This window comes from Tetrao urogallus, assembly GCF_951394365.1.
Source record: "Tetrao urogallus genome assembly, chromosome: 2".
Taxonomy (NCBI): Eukaryota; Metazoa; Chordata; class Aves; order Galliformes; family Phasianidae; genus Tetrao; species Tetrao urogallus.
The window spans coordinates 60936038-60949817 of record NC_136814.1 but is presented as its reverse complement, the minus strand read 5'-3'; the positions used below and the strand labels follow the sequence as shown (position 1 = coordinate 60949817).

General features: G+C 33.9%; 1 protein-coding gene across 1 annotated transcript in view; it reads right to left on the bottom strand.

The window, feature by feature from the left end:
* TBC1D32 (TBC1 domain family member 32) overlaps positions 1-13780 on the bottom strand; it is a gene marked incomplete at both ends in the record, with an annotated part of 76964 nt that overhangs the window by 15343 nt on the left and 47841 nt on the right. The window contains 2 exons of the mRNA XM_079549991.1: positions 4565-4648; positions 10374-10499. Of these exons, the coding sequence (XP_079406117.1) occupies positions 4565-4648; positions 10374-10499 (210 nt within the window). The remainder of the gene's footprint in view (positions 1-4564; positions 4649-10373; positions 10500-13780) is intronic.

The following is a 13780-nucleotide window of genomic DNA, read 5'->3' as shown; positions in this document are numbered from 1 at the left end:
GAGATTCTGTTACTTCAGCTGTTTCAGAGATAAAGTTGAGTGGAGAATTCAACTGCAAGGTCATCCACAAAACAAGAAATACTAAAAGAACAGTTAACCCTGAAAGGTCACAGCATGCTTTAGTTCAGAAGGTCTGGAACACGTGATGGAGACTATGACATTAACAAGTTAGATGACTCTGCAGTTGAAATTCTTTAAGAAATGGTTTGTTGGAACCTTGAGAAAACTAATACATTTCTACAAAACATTTCTGTTTCAATCACAGAATCACAGAATGGACAGGATTGGAAAGGCCCTCGAGGATCATGAATCTACAACCCCCATATTCAATACTAGACCAGGCTGCCCAGGGCCCCATCCAATCTGGCCTTGAACACCTCTAGGAATGGGGCATCCACAACCTCTCTGGGCAGCCTGTTCCAGCACCTCACCACTCTCTCTGTAAAGAACTTCTCCCTGACATCCAACCTAAATCTTCTCTCCCTCAACTTAAAACCATTTTCCCTTGTCCTGCAGTTATCAACCCTTCCAAAGAGTTGATTCCCCTCCTGCCTGTAGGTTCCTTTTAGGTACTAAAAGGCTGCAATGAGGTCACCCCGCAGCCTTCTTTTCTCCAGGCTGAACAAGCCCAGTTCCCTCAGCCTATCTTCATAGGGGAGGCGAATTGTTAAGTATTAAACTTGGAAAAGAGGATGGACAGAATTCATTAAGGTATAACATACATACTGTATGTTACCTTCCTCATCTGAATCCACATCACAGTAGCATCAATGCTGCTATCAAAAAAGTAAACTTTAAGATTTGTGTTACTGTTTATAATTAAATACAGCAAATGCAAAGTGGTTTATCAGTTACTTTTCCCTCTTCCTTATCTTCAAAATGATAACAACTCAAACTAATTTGATTTTTCCATATTTGCAAGTTTTATAACAGACTGAAATCCTGAGGGATTCCACAGCAGATGCATGACTGTGCTATTTTAATTACAGCTATCTAAGGGTTTAGAAACTTTTTTTTTTTTTTTTTTTTTTTTAAGATGATTTATTTTTCATTTTAAACCACTGAGTTTTTTTGCTTTTTACTGACAAACTGGATCCACCTCCATGACTATTGTGGCCTTCTTCATTAAAATTACACAACTGTTAGATACTGTTTCTCCAGACCTCAATTCGTTCAAGAGAGAATGGTGAACACATCCAACTGCCAAACACATTTGGCTTATTTAGATATGGAGTTAGAAAGATGTATCAGGAAAAATAGTTTACTTTTTAAACAACTCATTAGCTCTGCCTAATTCAGAACAATATCTCTAACAGCAGCTTAAGATTTTAGCTTAGGTAATACACATTATCATAGTTTCAGCTGGGATGGAATTGTTTTCTTCAGAGTATCTGGTAGGATGCTATGCTTTGCTTTTAGGAGAAAAACAATATTGATAACACACTTTACAGTTTACAGTTGCTGCTAAGCAGTGTTACACAGGCCTAAGGCCATTCTCCGTGAAGGGTGCAAGGACCTGGGAGAGAAGAGAATTAGGACAGCTGACTTAAACTGGCCAAAGGAATATTCCACATCATATGATGTCATGCAGAAGGTGTTCTGTAAGCAGTGGGAGTTCATCTGGCTCTCTACTCCTGCTCAAAGAGCTAGCTAGGCATTAGTTGGTGGGTGGCAATTGCTTGTGCATCTCTTGTTATATAAATTCATATATATGTATGTATATATATATATATATATATATACACACACACATACATACACACATACACACACATTCATATTATTCTTCTCCTTTTCTCTGTATTAGAAAATAGTTTTATATCAACCCACAAGCTCTACTTCGGGTTTTTTTTCCCAATTCTCAGCCTGACCCTACAAGGAAGAGGGGTGGAGTGCATGAACAACTAGCGTGGTGCTTAGCTACCTGCTAGGTTAAACCACAACACATGTATAAAGAAAAGATAATACGAAAGAACAAGTCATTCAAGATAGAATTGTTCTCCTTTGAGAATTTCCAACCTTTGACTTCAGCATAAAATTCTCAGAAATACACATAAATCTGATCAAACATTATTCAATTATTATTCACATTCCCTGTCTTTGTAGAAAACCATGCTGTATCTTTTATGAAGTAAGAAACAGAAATGAGTGTCAATTTAGCTACTCAACTGATTCATACAGTCAAGCCCTTTTACTATTCCAGAGTGATGTTTGATCACAGATTCAATTTTAGAAACAGATTTTTTTTTCACTTTCATGTCAATCAGCATGAATTTACTGTTCTTAATTAGTTTTCCTGGACACTCATTGCTAAACTATCTGAAAAACGCACTATGAAATTTTAGTAATTGTCTTCATATCAAATGTAAAATAAACCTTTGATGAATCATGCAGTTTGACTGAACAACACTCTTCCCAGGACTGAAGAACTCCTCACAGAAAGAATGTGTGATAATGGCAGAACTGACAGAGAGAGAAAGCAAGAAGAAAACACCTGACCTTTGCCTACATTACATATGATTAACTAAGCTCCAGGTTCCTGACTATCGTTCAGAAAGCCTCTCGCTATCCCATTTCTAACTTCCTCTTAGAATATCAGGGAATACTGTGATGGAAAATTGTTCATCAGCCAGTCTTTGAAGTTTTTTATTGTGAAAAAGAAAGAACTGTATTTAATTTTTGAAATTGAATATTTTCACTTCAGCCTCAAACTCCAGTTATTTACTTTCCGTTACCTCAGGATTTAATTTAGCATTTAGTGTTTCTAAAACGATACTGTTTACAATAAGAGCACATGAATCTATGTTTGGAGAGAGTGAAATATCTGATAACACCCACTGTTTTAAATTATGTAGCAGAAACAAAAAATCTTCCCAAAGAAAAGGAGAAGGACTTTGCATACCCTGAACTCTGAGATTCACTTTTTTTCCACTTAGCAGCTAAAGCACTGAGGACACAATGCATCATGGAATTTTTGTTTGAGAATTGTAAACATATATGACCTTTCAAAGTTAATGATCAATAGAGCCTGTGTAAGAATGCATGGAAGAAAAAAAAAAAAAGGCTTATAAAATACAAAAAAGCATTTTGTACACACCAGGGTGATTGATTAAAAAAGATAATAGTAACAAAAATAATTTTAGAAGTAGCGTGGTTTGTTGGAAAGTTGTCTGGACTATACTCTCCTCCAAGAAAAATGATATAGACATCCCCCAAAGCAGAAAAAGAAAATGCACCTGAGCCTTCCGTATAATTGGAGATTGTCAGACCTTAAACTATGACCTAAGAAGAAATAATGAGAGAAGCAAGATGAGCAGTCTGCATGTCAAACCTTTTATGTCATGAAGACATTATGTGGGCTTTTAACAGAATCACTGAAATGATCATTTCCACTGAGAAGTGTCAGATATACACAAAAAGCAAATTTTATGAGTCAATGAAAAGTGCTTTGTTGCTTGTTATACCTCCTGAGTGATGCAGGACAACAAAAAACTCTTAATTAGCAGAATTTAGAAGAAGCTTTCAATGCAACTTTATGTGAACTGAGCTTTTAAGGAGGAATAAAATAATGATACAAATGGCACTTTAGCGACTCTCTTCATTAAATTAAAGACTCTCAAATAAAGATTATTCTGTTAGCAAGTATTCAGATGGTAGATGGCTAAATGGCAAGGTTACTACATTGAAGAAAGAGAAGCTTTAAATTACTAAAGGGGTTTTTTTACTTTCAAACTTCAAAGGGAAGTCTGAAGCCTCCAAGGACACTTGGATTTGGATGCTATATTCGTAAAAACTAAATGTCAGTATAAATAACAGGTTCTTCCCAAAGCAGGCTTGCTTCTCCAGAGTTAGTGGCAGACTGAATACTCCAAATTAGTAAACTACAACCTAAGAGAAAAGTCTTCACAGACAGTAAAGAATGAAACTGCATTTCCAGCAGATATCACCAATGTTTCTATATTTTCTGATTTTGCAAGTGCTTCAAAATATTAAAATGTATTACTTCACATGCAGAATAAATTAAATTTATCATTTATCCTTTATTCTTGGCAGTATTCAAGACATCCATATGAAACTAACACACAGATTTATCTGTCAATTACTGCAATTCTGCAATGTATATCCTTTAATGCAATATAAATGGCATACTTTGGGGTGGATTATATAACACAGAGCTTTCAAAAGATGAGCCCGGTTGATTATGTTATCTTTAATATTTATGCCACCAGATCTGCAAGTCTTTTAGCCTGAAATAAATATTAAGAAATACTCTGAATCACAACCTTAACTTTTCTGCATCACCTTTCCATTAGACGTATAGGAATGTGAAAGCATCTGAAGACCAGAAATCGTCAGCACTATTTCAAATACATCATATTTTGTTCCAAACTTAGGTATTTCCCACTAGATAAGTAACAAATTTACAAATTGTTGAAGAAAATTTTCAACAACACTGAGACTGTTAGATATATTTTAAAGGAAAGACATTTAAATACATAGATTTAAACACATTTAAATGCATACATTCTAATACTGCACAGCAGTAAATCATTAGGAAACTGACCTTCATATCTTCCCATACTGAAATAACAATTTGATCGACTCTCAGAAAGATGTAAAACGAATTTTTCAATTAATTCTGCCAAAACTGGAAAAAGAAGAAAAACATTAAAATGTTAAAGGTGATGAATGAAATCAAGATCTACATTGCCTAACAAAATGACAGTATGTAACTAGAGTTATTTGAATTTCTAAATGTTTATTCATGTTTTTGGGGGAACAATTCAAAGCATACAACCTGCTCTGACATTCCTAACACCATTCCTAACTTAAATTAAATTTGAATAGGCTTACCAAGAATATATTCTGTGTAAGCCGATAGAAATTTTCACATTATCTTTAAATCCTTGAAGGATGATTACAGAATTTATTCCATTGTTTCAATATAGAATGAAAAATAACTATTATTAAACTATAGTGCATTATCTCTTTTTTTTTTTTTCTGTGAGTGTACATAAAAAAAGAAAAAAAAAGCCACCACAAAATGATTCTGACAAAAGTGAAGGATGTTTTAAGTGCCGGTTCTAGTAAACAACATAAAACCAACTATGTCATCACAAGATAAAAAACTACACGCTTAAATTTAAGTGACAGGAGTATTTTCTTTTGGAACTTCTGCACTTTAAGATGATTGTGACAGCCTTATTCAGTTCATGCCATGGAACCTGGAGTTCATACCTAGATAAACAAGTTGTTGAAACTGATCACTAGGTAAGAAATTGTATCTCCCACCTTAATGGATGTTACTTAGGATATTAGTTACATCTCTCAGTACAAGATCATTAAAAAAAAAAAATTGTGATTCCGCAGTTCTGCAAGTTTGAGGCTCCTTCACGTGAACACACTTACCACTTCACAGATTTAACAAAAGCATACAAGGAAGCCTTTATACATATTCCATGGAGGATACTGATACTGAAATGGGACACTTTAATAACTCAACATATAGCAATGATGAACATTTTTGGATGAGTAAATGTTGCTCCAAACTAGCTGCTGTTGCATAAGCCCAGTTTAAAGACTAGTGATATAAATTCTTTCTTGCAGCAACACAAAGCAAGGAAACATGATTGGAGAGTAACAAGAGTTGCTGCTGGTGGGATTTTTTTATTTTTTTTTTTTAATGTCTGAACATTCCAATCTCCCTGGCATCACCTCAAGATAATAGCACTAAATCTTCAGCCTCTACTCATTCATTCCTGACAAAACATTGTGCATTCACAGGATGTTTTTCTATTTTAAAACCGGAAAATTCCAATAAACCATTTTAGTGGGAATCTGTACAAACTATCATAGCAGCATCAACACAGTGTAAATAGCTATGGTGTAGACAGCAATGGAGAGAAGCAGAAATATCTTGAACTAGCCTTGCTGACAGGAATCCTAACAAAGAAGGAGTCTGCAGTGCAAGCTATTTTCATGTATGACAAGGAGGAGAAAGGCAGAGCTTCTACTCATTGCTTGTTATGCCAGAAAAAAGATGAAGAAAACAACTTTCAAGACCATAATCAACTTTTCTTCCAGCTATTTTAAACAAAGTGACATTACATCATTATTTTTATATTAATTACCCAACATTTACAAATCCATTTCCATTTACAATGAATGAGTTCATAAAAAGTTTCTAAAAGGCTTAGTTTTGCTATTATCATGCTGAGAGGTCCCTTCATAGAAAAAATAATATCCACTACAACAGCTAAACACAGATTCACAGTTAGAGACAGCCAGCTCTAACAGTAACAAAGCTAATTTTCTAACGCAAAGGACTAGCAAATCAAAACAAAAAGTATTAAACACGTAATTTATATACTTATGCATTCTTATGAACAGAACTATTTTAATTACAGCTTTAATAAATCACATAGGGATAGAAAAAAAAAAAACTGCAGAAGAGCAACAGTTTACTCACTTTGTGAGGATACAAAGCCTTACAACTTCGTTAATACACTTAGTGAAATGTGGTCCACAAACAGCGTAAAAAATATTGCATAAATAAAACAAGAAAAAAGCCCACAAAAAAACAAACTTCTAACCAGATACATGTTCACTATATGACTACTAATATTGTGATAACTGAAATATACCATCCTACAATAACAAACAGGAGCTATGTTAAAGGACTAAAATATTGCTTAATTCAGAAAATATAAATCAAGTTAGTACATTGTATTTTTCTTCCTTTTCTGTTGGAAGGCATCCACACGCTTGACCTACCAGTCAAATATTTCAGTTCAGTGCTTGACTTAATAGAAGTGACAACTCAACAACCGCTAAGCAATTTTTTGAAACTCGAGCACAAAATTGATTTCAACCATTTGGCAATATTCATTTGCATGCCTATCAGGATCTTGGAAAAGCTTTTAATCAAGTTTCAGAGAGGAAAAGACCCATTAGGGTTTATCAGCGCAAATTCGGTTAATACATAATACATGTTCATGTGAAATGACAAGGATTTATTGTAATTCTTATCCTTTAATGCTATATCATTTAGCTGCCAAGTAAACATACTCTAGAAATCTTTAAAAAGATGGAAACTGGCTCAGTGATCTTCAATTTATTGGAAAAATAGCCAAACAAAATCTATAAATGTTCACTGTACAGCAGAGTGAGTACTGTTGTAATAGCCCACATTCCGATGCAGAGATTATGTTCGGATACACAGAGTATCATGGCCTAACAATTTACTGGTAATGTTTATCTTCTTACATTATCATAGTTTGACAGTAAAAACACTGAGGTTTTTAAAAGACTGACAATTATCTCAAGTAAATTTAAGCTGGTTATTCAAAATAAACACAATTTTAATTTATGAGTACGTAAAAATACACAAAATTAAATGGAAGAGCTTTTAAATCAACCAAATTATTACAGCGTGCTCATAAAAAAGCTGTATTCCTGCAGGATGCTTTTTTTTTTTTTCCCTTGAAGAACTAATGTACAAAAGGAAAGTAATGCTATTTTTTTCTAAACAGCAAAAGAACACTGATTTAAAAAATGCTATGTCTCAAACTGTTTTACTAGGTACCAACCAGGAGAGGTTATCTAATCCTGCTCTGAGGAATTTAAGCCAGAAATATAAGAACAACAGCAAAAAATACTAGAATTTTTTCATTTTTCCTCTAAGTAATTGGTGCTATTTTAACATACTCCATACTAAATCACAGATGCTTCTAACAATAGTCCTTGGACCGCTGACTTATTTAAAAGTTAGGATCCAAAGTTTTCAATACCATCAAGCTTAATTCAGTTAAATAAATCAATGATAAACACAGTTAGCAAGCAGCCTCATTCCTAATAGAGTCCTGGGAGGACTTCTATGAATTCCCAAGACAACAGGAGAGACTCCAGTTAGTGTACACAGAAACAACAAAGGCACAACCAGCATTTTGTTTGAAAAGACAATAGAAATTCTGACAGTAATTCCATTACACCGATGAACCTGGTAACTTTTTTATTAAGAGGAAAACAATTTTTTCAAATCCTACAGTTATTGTATGATGTTGGATTGGAAGGTGGTCCAAATTGTTTTAAGGAACGGAAGAAAGAAGCTCTCATCTGCAATTACTCTTCCTGTGTGATGCGGAAGACCTGCTGTTTCCCTCATTCTGAAATAAACTCCCTTGAAAAATCAAGTAAGAACGTAATAAGGTAAAAAATGTATTTTTTGTATTATTCTAAAATCCTCTGCTGCGAATGAAATATTGTTTTGAAATTGGTTATACTCAAAATAAGAGCAGACCTCAGAATGCATCTACATCTAATTGAATGATCTTTGAGGTAAGAGACTTGGTCCACACTTTAAAAAATTAAATTAAGCTAAAAGAACCTAGATTTATTTATTTATTTATTTATTTTGGTAAAGTTAAACAGGCTCCTCTGAGCATCAACTCAGAAGTGAAGTCAAATGCAGTCTGCCTGATTTGGAGATCATATTCTAGAAAATTCTCTTTCACATACTTCAAAAGAGAATATATGGGAAATTACTCTGCAGTTACTCAGGCCTTCTTTGGAGGTAGAAGATTGAAGGTTGAAATCTAAAACTTTTTCTATCCAAAAACTAATAGTATGATAGTAAAGACTCTAAAAACAGTATTTCAATGTCTTTGAATCCAGAAGGCCTCTGAGTTGTTGAAAAACACCTGAAAGACAACACAATCGTTGCTCTACAGACATCACTAAATTTGGGAAGAGCTGCTGACTCCCTCAAGGGCAGAGAGGCCTTGCAGAAAGATCTTTAAAAACTAGAGGGCTGGGCAATCACCAGTCATGTGAACTTCAACAAGCTTCAGCTTGTGGACAGGGTAACCTGAGTGATGAGAGGCTAGAGAGTAGCCCCATGGAAAGGGATCTGGGCATTTGGGTTGATGGCAAGTTGAAAATGAGTCAGCAGTGTGCTTTGGCAGCCAGGAAGGCCAACCATATCACAGGGTGTATGAGGCCCAGCAGTCCTGGTGGCCGAGGGAAGGGACTGTCCCATCCTGCTCTGGACTGGTGTGGCCTCATCTCAAGCACTGTGTGCAGTTGTGGGCGAGATGATACAAGAAGGACAAAAAATTGTAAGAAACTGTACAAAAGGAGTATGAAGTTGGTGAAGGGTGGGAGAGCAAGACATATGCCTTGCAGAAGTTTCTCAACAAAGAATTCCTTTTAGGTACAGAAAGACAGACTAATAATCTTCAACATAAACTTAATAAAATCCAATAGATCAGTCTGGAACATAGGCTGCATTCAAACAAAATTGATTTTACAGTGATGAACTATTTGTGCCTTCAATGTAGCACTGAAAAAAATACACTGAACTACTAGATCTCAGAGATGCAAGAAAAGGAAACAAACCTTTTTTGCTAGAAAATATGTTTTTTTAATTGTTACTATTTAATTTTATTACACTACCAGAAGCTCAACAAACAAATTCAGTTGTTTCTCAATGGTTATGAATCCCCATTTGCTCACCTGTTTCACAAAGCTTTGTGAATACATGCATCTGTGGGCGTGTACAATACAATGTAAATTATAAGCACAGATATGTAGAATCCAGAAACATTCAGTTATTTATATTCAGTTTTTTATTTCAACAACATTTATACAAATGACAAGTTACTTACTAGCAAATACTAAATAGGTTCCTGTGCAAATTACTTCCTTAAAGCTCCTGAAACTGTTACTTTGCTTTCATACAGCTATATAAATTACCATAAAATTCAGGTCTGTTATGCGAAATACACTTGCTGGGTTACCTTGATCCCATATAACAAATATTTCTTATATATTCACTACTTTATTAGCTGCTTTCCTAAAGAATTTAAAGGGAAGTCTTTGGCATCTGTGAAAGAAAATATTACACTATTTTGAACATACTCAGAATTTTTACTAAATTGGATGTCAGCAATTTCTGAAAACACTTAGCTTCTTTACTGCTATACAAGTATAATATTTTATTACAAGTGAGTTAAGGCATTTGATGATTTATGCCATATGAGTGATTCCTGCTTTTTTGTTGCTGTTTTTTCCCTGTTTTCACTTATCTATAACAATTAACCAGTATATGCTTATCCTTTGTTAAAAATGCACACGAGAATAAAGAACCTGAATGAGAAAATTATTAGATGTTTAGTAAGCCTAAATTCTGGAAACATTTACTAAAATTGGTCAATACTGTTTCCTGGGGACTATCACAATGAAATAGTTTTCTTAATTATGACAAAATTTGAGTACTTGTTTAGAATATATAACTCAATGAAACTTTAAAGAATAGCTGCATGCTAAAGGCCTTCTGTTTGCTTGCTTTGTTAAACTCAGTAAGTCATACTCACTCGGTCCACTGATGGTATCCGGTCTGGTTTTCATGATTTTGCAGAATTGCCTTCTGCAAATTTCGGCCCACTCAGATTGTCCACCTGGACTTTGTAAGATTGACATCAGTTTGTCAAGAACTTTATCTAGAAGAAATAAAACTAGTGTTATTCTGCAATGATTAAATTGGCTTTCTTTTTTTCCATTTTTTTTTTAAACTTAGTTACTATTGTTATTAAATACAGAGCACCACAGAGACAAAGTAGATCCATATCAAATATCAGAAAAGTTGAATACAGCTATTGCCTGTTTTGTTTTGTTGTTGTTGTTTGTTTGTTTTTTTTTTGATAGAAGTCACATGTTACAAAGAAAAGAATAAGAATCCCTTACTGTATGACAAATAGGAGGAGCAGCTAGTCTCTGAAGCTAACTACATTCTATTTTACACACAACAGAATAACTGATTTTGTTACTGCTGTGGTACATGCTGTATCTGCACTAAATTTATTACACCTTTGTTCAAAAATTAAAAGAATTGGAAATTTATTTTAAAGAGATAAGATTGATATTTCCATGTAACTTCATCTCTGAAATAAAAATTTCATCACAGAATCTAAAATAATAAAGACATGCAAAGAACATCCACCAAACATCAATGGATTAAAAATAAAAGTGAGGTGGTAGCATTATTTTGTTGAAAGCCAGATGAAGCATTCCACATAGCAAGGCAAAAGTGTTCCACAGAAAATTTCTTCTTTTTCCAATCCGCAGCTTTTTTTCAAATACTTACTCTGTGGATAGATATAAAGGTATATACATGTATGCCTTCAGATTGTGAGGCATATCTATGAAGTAAATTTTGTGAAAATGCACTGGATCCCAAATGGTATGAAAATTCTTCTAATAGCTGTGCTAATAATCCCCAATGCTTTCCTACTTCAGCAGAAGGAGTCAAAACTGGGGAAAAAGACTTCTCTGAACATTTATGTTTGATGTCACTAAAATATGACCCAATAGCTACCTTGTGAATTTGATATTAATATTTAGAAAAAAATGTAGAATTTCACACTCAGTTCTCTGAAGAATCTAATCTTATACACCCAACACGTTCCACAGCCACAGGCTCTTCACTGCTGCTGTCAAGATGTAAGAATAATTTGGGCATTTTCTAACTTCAGAGTGCTTTACCTGAGCACTGTATTAAAGTACAGTCTTTTGGTACATACAAGACACAAAAATAGCAGATAACTTTTTATTACATTTTTTATAAAACAAATCTGTGCTACAGTTCGCAGAAAAATCTTTAAGAACCCTCTTTATTACAAAGAATTTCAAAGATTGCTCCTCACTGTTACTCTTATTTTGTTATTAAAGCCATATTCTGATTTTCTTTACAATACAGAAACACATATTCCAAATTAATATTGCCCACTGGTGCAGTGACAAAAGGATAGAAAGCATGCACTCTTTTCTCTTGGCTAAAAGTTATTTTTTTCCTCTATTTTCAACCAAGTTAGAGGAAATTACATATACTCTATCATTTTTCTGGAATCAAACATCCCTGGTCTAGGCTGTAAGTTTCACAACTAGCCAAGTCCAAACAGAAGTATGAGAACAGAACAATCACAGTGACAAGTGGAGAACCACCTTGTATCAGACATAGAAATGCTACGCTGGCTTTTGACAAAATGATGTCTGTACTTAAAAGTCTGAATATATATCTTTTTAAATCAATTATCTTCTGCACTTAAAATTTCTATTTTGGAATTCAGACTGAATGCCAAATACTCGGAAAACTATGTGGATACATGATGAAGCAGCACACTGAACAGTGCATACAAAGTAGTGATTAAAAGAATGCGTTCATATGCTTTGACTAATAGTTTGTTTCTTTCCAAATCCAAGATTTGTTTACAAATGTAAATATTATAGAAAGGACTGACTCATCTACTCATTCTTTTATTTCCTCTTTCCTTTGAAGGCAGAGCAAATTTAAATTTATAAGGGTAATTATATGTAAGAGAAAACGGATTTCTAGCATAAAATACTGGCCATAAAAAAATGGAAGCAATCAATAAGCGCATCTCTCCTCAATCTACTTGATTCCCAGAGTAACTGAGAGTGCTATGGGTTCTCTTGTCAACTTGAGAACAAAAAAAAGTTTTTATAATAATAAAAGGTAAAAGCATATGAACTCACTCCAACTATGAGCAATCCCTGTTCTGTGGGATCATGCAGTTCCTATCACTTTGAAAAGATCACAGTCTGGGCTATTCTCCTTTGCTCTGTTTCTATGTCTTGGAAAAAACAGAACTAAACACCACCAACCACTGTAGAATTGATTTCTGTCTTAAAAGGTGACTTCTTATTAAAGACTCAAAAAGCATTTGAGCCAATCTATTGCTCTTTACAAATCCTTTCATTACTTTCATATGTGCATAGCGTTTCAGTATTCAGTTTTCAAAAACAACTTAATTGTTTCTACAATAGAAATACTATTTCAAATGATCTTATTATTTTAAGCTGATTGAAGTATTTTCAAAAGATTTACTATAATGCATATAGAGTAAGCTGGTCTAAAGCCCTTAATGACACATAATCAGTAAACTGTTTTCCTCTTACTAAATTTATTAAAACAACATATACTATTTCAAAAAAGCTGATTACAGCAATTTAATTATTAACATTACTACCTCTTCCAAATTAACTAACATGAAATTTCTTTTTTTTATCCTCAACTAAATTCTCAGTTAATATCTTTTCAAATAACGTTCACTGATGCTTCAAACAGTTTATGTGAATATGAAAAATTAATGCAAAGAAGGACTGACTCCTAGAGTATCATCAGTAGGATTTTTAGTTATTTTTCTCTCCTTTTCCACCATTTCTGTAACAGATTAAGGCTAAAGAAAATCTCAGAACTGCAGAACAACACTCTTCTACAAGTTACGCAAGTTTTCACTTCCTGAAGGACTGCAGTAATTTAGTTTGGATCAGAAACTACAAGTTGAGACTTAAGCAATCAAGTCATCGAACAGACCAAGATAAAATTTTGATTCCACTAATGGAAATAAAACTACACAAAAATGCCTCAATGATTTCAAGAAAGTAGGCTTTCAAGACCATGACATAACTATCTCTGCTGCTTCCTCCTGGCTTCTTAAGTTGATCCATATTTTTCTTTGCAATTTGTCTCCATATGATAGGTAAGACCTTCCTTTTCAGATGACAGCGAGCTATTAAATAGCTTTGACAATAACAAGAAATCATTGAGAGAAGCGTATGCAATTTAATTCATATCCTGAAGCTCATGTTTTTCCTTACACGTAGTTGGTTATATTTTCGCATACCATCCATTTTTTTTGCTCGCACTAGTAGCTTTGTGCAGCTTTGTCAAAAAATAAAATTATTTACCAGTTCATGAAGC